At 43.3% G+C, this 10,384-nt stretch overlaps 1 protein-coding gene across 1 annotated transcript; it reads right to left on the reverse strand.

Moving 5' to 3' along the window:
- Positions 1-1,465: 1,465 nt before the first annotated feature.
- Positions 1,466-9,633, reverse strand: LOC122727749 (zinc finger protein OZF-like). Its single transcript, XM_043965512.1, has 4 exons — positions 9,431-9,633; positions 6,195-6,327; positions 5,551-5,661; positions 1,466-4,913 (listed from the first exon to the last, which is right to left on the reverse strand). The coding sequence occupies exons 1-4, from the start codon at positions 9,452-9,454 to the stop codon at positions 3,760-3,762; spliced, it is 1,422 nt and encodes a 473-aa protein (XP_043821447.1). The 5' UTR covers positions 9,455-9,633; the 3' UTR covers positions 1,466-3,759.
- Positions 9,634-10,384: the final 751 nt, after the last annotated feature.

Genomic DNA, 10,384 nt, shown 5'->3' on the forward strand with positions numbered 1-10,384 from the left:
AAGCATGCTTTCCACTTCCAAGAAAAGAACTGATGTTGATGGAACACAAACTAAATCTTGCTATTTTTCACTTTCATTTTTTTCTTTTATTAAAGTTTTCTTGTACAGAATGACTAATATGGTCATGTTTTATGTAATCATACATGTATAACCCATATCTGATTGCTTGCTGCCTCAGGGAGCGGGGAGGGGAGGGAGGGAAGGAAGGATGGGCTTTGAAACCCAAGGCTATGAAAGGAAATGTTTATAACTTAAAAAAAAAAGTATGTTTCTCTAAGAATATGGATGTGCTCATTGGCACCTTAAGAAGACAAACAAATCATCTGGACTTCCAATGCCTCAATCAGTCTCTTAAGCAAGGCCATCATCACCTCTGCTCTGGTTATACTTTCCTTACTTCTCAGGCTTGACTCTACAGTTAAGCAGTACAGCTTTATACTGTCCTCTACTCTCCTTGTTCTATTCTTGTCCCCTTGTCCTATCACTAACCATGTTTTCCCAAACCCTAACCCTTGAGAGATGTCTCACGTGCAACTGAGTGGTGCTGAAGGAACTTGTATATACAACCATGCTGAAAGTAACCACTAGAGATTGATGGTATTTACTCTCAGCTGGAGCCCAGCTGACCAATTTGTAGGCAGAACTACACGGGACTTTTGTGTTCTTGTCCATTCAGTTTTTCTCCCACTTGTCCAAAAAAAGGATTTTCTTTCCTCCAAGAGATAAAAACTGTGTAGCCAGTTGTGAATTATCCTGGGGATGCACACAGATATTAAATGTGCTCATTTATGAGACCAGAGAGAGGAGTCCAAGCACAATGTCATTCCTGAATCCCCCCTGCTTTTTTAGAAGAGATTAATTGATTTTATGGGTAGTGCCAGTCTTAGGGGTTTACCTTAAAAGTAGAAAGGAAACAAAAAATAAGTGATTACTGTGTGTCAAACTAGGGACACAAATACAAACAAAAAGAAAGCATCTACCCTCAGAGAGTTTATATTCTAATGGAGGAAGACAACTCTCACCTTAGGAATAGGAAGAATGAAGGTGTTTTGACCAGGGGCATGGTTTTTAAATCTGAAAACCAGGAACAGGGCTGAGAGGAATAGAGGCCAGTTTGTGCTCCTGTACAAAATATAGCCTCCAGAAGGAACTCACCAATGGGAGAAGGGGATGGCTTTTACAGAGGGTCAGAAGACCCCAGGAACTAAGTTCCAGTATGACAATAACAGGATAACAGGAGAGTTCAGAAATCTTATCTCTGTAATGTTTTATGTAATTGTACATATATAACCTATATCTGCTTACTGCCTCAAGGAGGTAGGAAGGGAGGGAGGGAAGGAAGGAAGGATAGAATTTAGAACTCAAAAGTTTAAATAAAAATATTTATTATAAAAGAAAAGAGGGGCAGCTAGGTGGCGCAGTGGATAGAGCACCGGCCCTGGAGTCAGGAGTACCTAAGTTCAAATCCGGCCTCAGACACTTAACACTTACTAGCTGTGTGACCCTGGGCAAGTCACTTAACCTCAATTGCCTCACTTAAAAAAAAAGAAAAGAAAGAAAGAAAAGAAGAAGCATGGCTCTGCTGTCACTGTCTAGTTCAGTTCTGTCTGTGAGGGAGCTGGACTGTCATGGGAACTTTGTGTTTTCTCTGTTTATGGGGTCTTGTGCATCCTCTATACCTTCTGCATTTTCTGTGAGGTGAAATTAAGTCTGTAAGGGAGGGAACGTTGTGGAAATTGAGACATGAACATATTTGGAGCGTTCTCAAAGTAAGCTCTTGGAGGGGTCACATAAGCCAAGTGAATGTAGCCTTTCTGAGTCAGCCCTTAGGGATCAGACCCATTCTATGTAATCCTAGAGTTTGAGGTGGCCCTAGACCATATGTGGATGACAGACATTGCTATGTTATGGGTTAAAAGAAACCAGTGCATTTGCAATAGACTTCCACCTTTGAGATTGATATCAGGGAAGAAATCTTTGGCCTGGCAGAAAACATTTCTTGGTGCTTTTTGCCAGAGGCAGAATCTTGGCTAGAACAACTGAGAGTGAGTCAGTTTGTGGAATATCTTCAAATTGAGTTGTAAACTCCTGGTACCCAGGGGCTATGTCTTGGACTTCTTTTGATCCCCTTCCCCCCACCTGCTCCCCAAGTACTTAGTAGAGTGCCTTATACAGAGTAAATGCTCAACCACTAACGTTGAGACAGCTGGGTGGTGAAGTGGATAGTGCTGGGCCTAATGTAAGTAAGACCTGAGTTCAAATCTAGCCTCAGACACTAGCTATGTGACCCTGGGCAAGTTTTAACCACTGTTTGTCTCAGTTTCCTCAGGTGTTAAAATGGGGTGATAATAGCACCTACTTCCCCGTGTTGTGGTGAGGATCATATCACATTTGTGAAGTGCCAAGCACATATAGGCACTATATAAAAGCTGATTTCCTTCCCTTCTCCCTGGTTTGTTCAATTAAATCCAAATGTGTATCACTGAGTATAGATTTCCTCAGCTTCTATTATGAAGCCTTCCAGGAAGGAGTTGACAGTAACACTGGTAGACTAGACTAGTCAGTTCTTAGGGAAATAATGCAAACTTTGTCTTTTGATGAAACGGCTGAGCCTCAGCTCGTGTTTTTCATCCCAAAATGTTTTCCCTAGAGGCCTTGAAACCTTGAAATCCTTAGGGTACTCACTTATTGGCCGAAGGCCAAGGTCAATGATCTATGGGACTCAAGATAAAATGGCACACTACGTGATTTTTGAGGAGTACAGTTACCCAAAAATTTAAGTAGCTTTATTTCCCCCCCCCCAGAGCCTCCTTACCCTCTTTTTCCTGAAAATTACCTACTTCCCCCAATGTCAGATTTTTAATCTAAACTGCTTGTTTATTCTAAGGTGTGTACTAACAACAGCTTTGCATCTAAAAAGGAAGTTCAAGAAGTGAAAAGGCTTTCTTTTGATGTAACAAACCCTAACTCAGCCAAATGGAAGGGTTGGGAACTAGTTGATAGCAGCCAAGACCTCTGGTACATTCCACACTTCCCCCATCAAGGAATGAATAAACATTTGCAAAACTTTATGACAGATTCCCAACACTTTAGTTAAAGTATGGAAGACTCTTGTTCAAATCAAATATATTATTTAATTAAACCATTATCAGTCTATAAGACCTTAGATGGAATAGCAAACAGAACTGCAGAATCTCAAATTTGAAAGCAAGATGAGAAGACACCTGGTTCTACCCAAAGAGGAATCCCCTCTATAGCATCCTGTACACATAATCAAGATTCTGCTTGAAGATCTCCCCAAATGGGGTTAGCTCTTATCTCCTGAGACACCTTAATCCACTTTGAGAAAGCTCTAATAGGAAGTTCTTGCCTTACATAGAACTCAGTCTGCTTCCCTACAAATGATTGCTTCTAGCTTTGTCCTCTGGTACCAAGCCACACAAGCCTAATCTCTCTTCTACATAATAGCACTCGAAAATACTTGACAATAGCATTAAGGTCCACTCTTCTTCAGGCTAAACACCTGTCTTAATTCAACTGATCCTCATCATATGGTAAGGTGACCGATTCCCTTACAATCCTGGTCATCCTTTGCTGAACATGCTCCAGTTTGACAATATCCTTTACCAATCTCATCATCTAGCTGAGCCCTTAGAGACTAGGTCAAGTGATTGATAGATAAATGTGGATCAGTAACGAGGAACAGGAGGGTTCTACAGCACGGAGTATTCTTTGAAGGCAGTCTTGAAAAGGCTGCGCTCACCAGTCCAGTGGTCCAAGCTTGATCAACTCCAAGCTGATGGAATTATTGGCCATATTGCTGAACTGCTGATCCCAGCCAGGGCAAGCAAAAAAATGTTCACTGCAGTGAATGTTTCTTTGGTGCTTCTTTAGGTCATGCATCCGGGTGAAGAGACGCCCACAGTCAGGGCACGGGAAGGGCCGTTTACTACCCGGTACTCGTTGGTGCACACGCAGGTGCTTCTTCAAGCCCTGTTTTTGGGCAAAGTGATGCCCACACTGAGGGCAGAGGAAGGGATGCTCACCAGTGTGCACACGCTGGTGCTTCTTCAAGTCTTGCTTTTGGGAAAAGTGATGCCCACATTCAGAACAAGGGAATGGCCTCTCCCCACTATGCACACGTTGGTGCCTTTTCAAATCCTGCTTTTGAGCAAACTGGCGCCCACACTCAGGGCAAGGAAAGGGGCGCTCCCCACTGTGCACATGTTGGTGCTTCTTGAGGTCCTGCTTTTGGGAGAAGCAGCGCCCACACTCTGAGCAGGCAAAGGGGCGCTCCCCACTGTGTAAATGCTGGTGCTTCTTGAGGTATTGTTTCTGGGTAAAGCAGCGCCCACAATCAGGGCAGGGGAAGGGGCGCTCATTTCTATGCACCCATTGGTGTTTCCTCAGGTACTGCTTCTGGGCAAAGCAGCGCCCACACTCAGGGCAGGGGAAGGGGCGCTCCTTGCTATGCACCCACTGATGGGTCATCAGGGCTGACTTCTGCCTGAAGCACTTCCCACATTCTGGGCAGGGGAAAGGCCTCTCCTTTGTATGGACACGTTTGTGTACCTTAAGCTCATGCCGCCTCTTGAAGTGTTTTCCACACTCAGGACAATGGTGAGGTTTCAGGGAAAGCTCATTCTCAGAGGCCAGCTCCTGGTTTTGTATCTTCTCCATGAGAGCTCTCTCACCTGGAGAAAGGCTGTGGAAGACTCCATTATCTCTCCTGTGGCCACTGGGCTCAGTCCTCACCGAACTATCCATCTGTCCTGGGGACAGGAGACTTGTTTCTTGAGATTTTTTGTGGCTGGGGGACTGAGAACCTGTATCACCTTGTTCCTTTGGGAAATCCCCACTTAATTGCTGTTTCCTAGGACTTTCTTTCCTAGGAGGCTTTCTGACCCCAACACCTATAAGAGAGGGGAAAAAATCAGTATTCCTGAAGGACTTCTAACAAGGGATTGTAGAAAGGGAATTGCTCATAGGACAAAGCATTAGGACTGGAAGGGATCTTAGAGGTCATTCAATCCAGTTGAATCCCTTCATTTTATAGGACAGTGAGTCTTAGTTAAGTACCTTAGTTAAGGTACTTGACCAAACTCACATAGAAATGGCATAAGTGGAACCCAAGTAACCATGTGCTTTGGAGCCAAGTGTTAAATTTTCATTGTGAACACTGACATTTTTGAAATTGGCAAATGCTACAAGTCAGGTCTTAATTTTTTTGTTTTGTTAATTGACTAGATTTAACAAAGTAATAGAAAAGATGTTAATAATGCAGATTAAACTTAAAAGTGTGTCTTAGGTAGATTCCCCTCTCCCCACCCTCCCCACACCTAATTGTTAAACATTTACCAGTGCACCACTGGATCCAAGACTTCTGACTCCAGTCAACAGTACTACCTGTGCTGCAGATGCAGGAACAGCAGAAGTCCCATGAGAGTCAATATTTTATAAATGTAGGTGCTCAATCCATGACACTTGCTGACTGACTGAGTTCCTGGCCAAAGTCAGTCACCTTAAAGGATCATGGAGGAAAATACTCACCCAAGTATGAGCTTTCTGAGTTACCTCTTCTCAACAAGTGCTGATGATCTTCCCAGCTTTCAAAAACCTGTCCCAATGTACAGAATAGCTCTGGTAGGGCTCCCAACCTTCCTGTTGGAAACAAAGTCAACAAGATTTTCAGTATGTGATCCTATTATGCCAAGACTTACTTCCCACAAACACCCACTCTATTAGGTGGCTGTACTTAGGAAACCATTGCACAACCCAGCCATAAGTGATGCCAGGTTATGAGAATAAGAGGTGTGTCCAATGCTCTGAGCACATATATCAACACATCCACTTTGACATCCTCTGACATACAGTGCCTTGGTTTCCAAGATTTCATCCTAATCTGGTTCTTTCCATGTCATCTTTTAACACCTTCTCTCTACTGCCCTTCCCTCAACTAAATCTGTACCTTTAATTCACACCCATGGGGACCTTACTCAGATTTTCTTGTCCCCTAAATGGATGAGTCAAAATTATTATCTTCAGTAAAAGCCTCTTACCAGCCTATCAGATCTATCTCTCACAATGTCTCCAATTCAGACATAGATGAGACAGGTGAAAGAAACTTTCTCTGCCTTTCCTGAAACTGAACCTTCCCCACAGATAAATAAATGCATGAAAAAATCACAACTCACCAGCAGTCAAAGAACTCAAAGTTTCATAGTTCTCTTTCATCACATCCCAGTACAACTGCTGTTGCCAGGTAGCCAACATCCCCCACTCTTCCTGAGAGAAAGTGATGGCCACATCCTCAAACGTCAGGAAGACCTGAAATCACCAGTCACACACTTCTTATTCTAGTCTTTCCGGTGCTCACCTGAACACCCATTAACAGTTCTTATCCACAGCTAGTTGAGGATATTTACGATTCTTTCCCCACATCAGAACTCTTTTTCTTTCTCCTCTTTCCCCACTACACGACAGTCTGTGACAGAGAACCCTGACAAGGACTTGGTCTCCAGAGGCCACTGTTAGAATGGGCTGTTTACTTGGGAAGATTCTGATTTGGTGGAATGAAAGAGAAAACCGCCTTCTACCTTTCTCACTAGCACTCAGTTTGTTTACTTATGTCATTGTCGATTCTATAAGACTGATAAGTCTTAGGTGATTAGATATAGGACAGATAGTTTTCAATACGAAATGGTAGAGGGGACACCATACAAACAATTCACCAGCATGGCAACATGAAAAACTGGTCCAGAGTCTTCACAGCTAGCATTTATGGAGTGCTTTGAGGTTTACAAAGCACTCTACAAATATTGTTTTATCCTCACAACAACACTGGGAGGTAGGTGTTATTATTATCCTCATTTTGTAGGTAAGCAAAACAAGGCACAAAGAGGTCAAGTGATTTGCCCAGGGCCACATAGCTGGTAAGTGTCTGAAGCCAGATTTAAACTCAGCTCTATCCATTGTGGCACCAGCTGCCTCTTATGAAATAAGAGCATCACTGGTCACAAATTTCACTAGCATATTAACATTCATTTAGCCAAATAATGAATTAGGCTGACTGTCAGCCCTGTCTAGAAAGAGGGTTTCTAATTCAGCCACCAAACCTTGGGAGGAATCCTCACTCACTCCCTGAGTCCCCAACAAGATCTGGTTTAGAACTTTCTCATATCCTAGGTGGCACAGTAGAGAAAGCACTGGGCCTGGAATCACAAAGACCTGAGTTCAAATGTAGCTTCAGAAACTAGCTGTGTGACCCTGAGCAAATCACTTAACCTCTTTCTACCTCATCTGTAAAATGGGGAAAATAATAGAAACTAATCCTTACGGTAGTTGTGAGGATTAAATAAGATAACACCTGTAAAATGCTTTGCAAACCTTAGAGTGTTCTGCAAATGCTAGCTATTATACTTTTAATTACTGCCTGACACAGCCTCTCCATTCCCTAATTCACCATACTGTCATCCAAGTGAGCTTCCTCTGCCCTTCTCTGATCCCAGGCTCCGCCTTTGTCTCCTGCATCAAATATAAAATCCTAATGCTGGCATTCTAGAGCTCACAATGTGGCCTGCACCTACCTCCCCTGCTTTCAGACTATTCCCCTTCACATACTTCACACACTGTACCCCAGCCAAACTATACATTCACCCACCTTCCCTTTGAATCTGGTCTTCTCCTACTTGCCCATCTTTCCTCACAATAGCCCCTTCACCTAGAAAGGGCTCTTGTCTCCCCTGCCCTATCTCTACCTCACTTCAAGGCCCAACTTACCCTTCAGGCCCTGCCCCACAAGCTAGAAACCTCTCTTCCTTCTCAAACCTCTCAAAACTTTGTTTTGAACTTTATCACATTGTGCCCTGCATTCTAATTATTTATCTACATATTCTTCCCTTTCCCCTATTAGACTATAATTCTTTGAGGACAGAGACCATGTCTTATTTTGTATTTTTACCTTCAGTGCCACAGTGCCTTTAACATAGTAGGAGCTGTTTGTTGAACTGAATAGAATTGGACCCCCCAGACTGTGAATGTGCCTGTGCAGAATATGCCAACCCTGGCCTCGTCCTTCAGAGGTTAGGAGTGACCCAGGCTAATTCACAGCAACACACATCCACTTTGGACACATGGCATATACACAAGCACACAATCATGGAGATACATACCCACATATTATCACAAAGTCATAGGCATAGTCGGAGTTGAACACATCTACAGAGTTGTAAATACCCTATCCCTTTTCTGCCTAAAAATAGAGACACCAATAAATACTTAGGGCTGTCCTCAGAGACCCACATCCAAATGAGGTACAGCTTAAATCACACAATACTCCATCTCCCCATACTAGAAAAATATTCATGGAGATGAAATCTAGTTAATACAAACCTTAAAGTCAGCCTTTATGGGAAAAATAAATCACAAGGGGGGCAAGTAGAATATGAAAGGAAGAGTATCACTTCTTTATTTTTGGTGAAAGTGGTATGGGGTAGGAACCTGAAAGAATAGAGGTTTGTCACTATTGTACTCTGGGAAACGAAGAGCAGGACGCTATCAGAGAAACCTGGAAAATACTTAGAGGAACTGATGCAAAGTGAAATGTACCATATACCAAGTAATGGCAATATTGTAAGATCATCAGTTGTGAATGACTTAGCTATTTTCAGCAATGCAGTAATCCAAGACAAGTCTGAAGGACTTATGAAAAGTGCAATCCATCTCAAGAGGAAGAATTGATGGTGTCTGAATACAGATTGAAGCATAATTTTTTTTTGGTTCCTTTTTCTTAAGTTTTTTTTGGGTCTTTTTTCTTTCACAACCTGACTAATGTGGAAATGTTTTGCATGACTACACATGTATGATATATTCTTGGGGGGGGGGGGAGGAAGAGAATTTGGAACTCAAAGTTTTAAAAATTGGTGTTGAAAATTGTTTTTACATGTAATTTGGGAAAAAATTCTAAATAAATGGGGGGAAAGAAGCAAAAAAATAAGAATAGAGGTTCGTTCTTAAAGCCTTTTTTTTTTTTTAGTACTAGCTGACTAAATCGCCATCTCCTCTACTACCTGCTTTCCTAATCTGAGTCACCACCTAAATAGCTCCATTGCAGTAGGGAAAGTAATAGTGGTGGGGTCTCCAAAGCAGAGAGAACAGGGAAATCCCTGCAATTTCCTGTCCCTGGGGAGGGTTCTGGTCACACTCATGTACAACTGGAAAATCACCTAGACATACTCATTCATTCAACAAACATTCGACATAGAGCCAGGCCTTCAAGCCGCATCTCACACAGAGCATCATCCCATCAGTCAATCTGCCAGTCAATGGGTCACACAGACACAAACAGAGCCCCACCACTTTCTCTTTTACACTTGCCTCCCCAGAGGGTATCTCCACCCCTCAGTGCCCCAGTGTAATTCAAGGGGCCTACCTGAGCTGCCTCGACCTTGGCCATGGCCCAGGCAGGAGCTGCCTCCTTCTGTTGCCTCTAGACAGGTGGAACTGTACTTGTGCAATAATGACTCCTTCTAGGAACCTTGCCTAGAAGAAATCCAATAACTACCTTCCCCCTCCTTCCTTCCTGGGCTCTGATAGAGATGGGATAAAGGGGAAAAGGAAGCTGAAAGTGGGAAAGGGAGGGGCGGGGCACAGTTCCTGGGACTATTGCGCATGCCTACATCTACTTTTCCATTTCACTTGGGCTGAAAAGGGGAGGGAGGAAACAAGAGTGGATAAGGCTGGAAAGCAGAAGGGAAAGGGGAGGGGGAAGGGACAGATGGAGAGGGGGAAGTTGAAGAGTCCTCGAAGTATAAATAGCCTTTGGGCCAAAGAAAGGGTCCACCATTCCCTTCCTCCTTTTCTCTGGGTACCCTGTACAAAATAAGTGCTCAATAAATATGTGATCATATTCGTGTAATTAAGAGTTTCTGTTTCCTACTGTGCCACGTCACTGAATCACAAAGCTTAGTGTCTGGTCTTAAAGAGGAGCTTGGAGTTGCTCGGGGTAAGGAGAAAAGCAGAGCTCAAAAGCAGGGGAGACTTGCTGGCGGGAGTGTGGTTTGACAGAATGGAAGAAAACCACTCAAGGTTTCTGGAAAGCGAGATGGACGATAAGGTTGCTGGCTCTATGTCCTGGCACTGCACAGAGGGGTTAAGTCAGGAATTTCTATGTGTCCCTGGGCAACTCAGTTTCTCAGTTCCAATGTTCTATGACCCCATGATTTTTTTGTAGCACTTCAAAGCTACCCAGACGTCAGCACTTACCATAGAGAGAGGTACCTAAAAGAGCCTTCTCTCTGTGTTCTTGTCCTAAGTCATTCAGTCCACTTCCTATTCCCTCTTATTGCAGTCCCTCTGAAGAAGCTTCTTCCTTTGGCTTAGTAAG

Source organism: Dromiciops gliroides, chromosome 5, assembly GCF_019393635.1.
Source record: "Dromiciops gliroides isolate mDroGli1 chromosome 5, mDroGli1.pri, whole genome shotgun sequence".
In the NCBI taxonomy this organism is placed as follows: Eukaryota; Metazoa; Chordata; class Mammalia; order Microbiotheria; family Microbiotheriidae; genus Dromiciops; species Dromiciops gliroides.

What these genes read in the sequence shown, in the direction of transcription:
- LOC122727749 (XM_043965512.1), bottom strand. Translation starts at nt 9,454, where the DNA reads ATGGCCAAGGTCGAGGCAGCTCAG. An exon ending in CCAAGGTCGAGGCAGCTCAG is followed by an intron (nt 6,328 to 9,430) that starts GTAGGCCCCTTG and finishes TGGTGATTTCAG; the next exon opens with GTCTTCCTGACGTTTGAGGA. An exon ending in CTCAGAAAGCTCATACTTGG is followed by an intron (nt 4,914 to 5,550) that starts GTGAGTATTTTC and finishes CCTCTCTTATAG; the next exon opens with GTGTTGGGGTCAGAAAGCCT.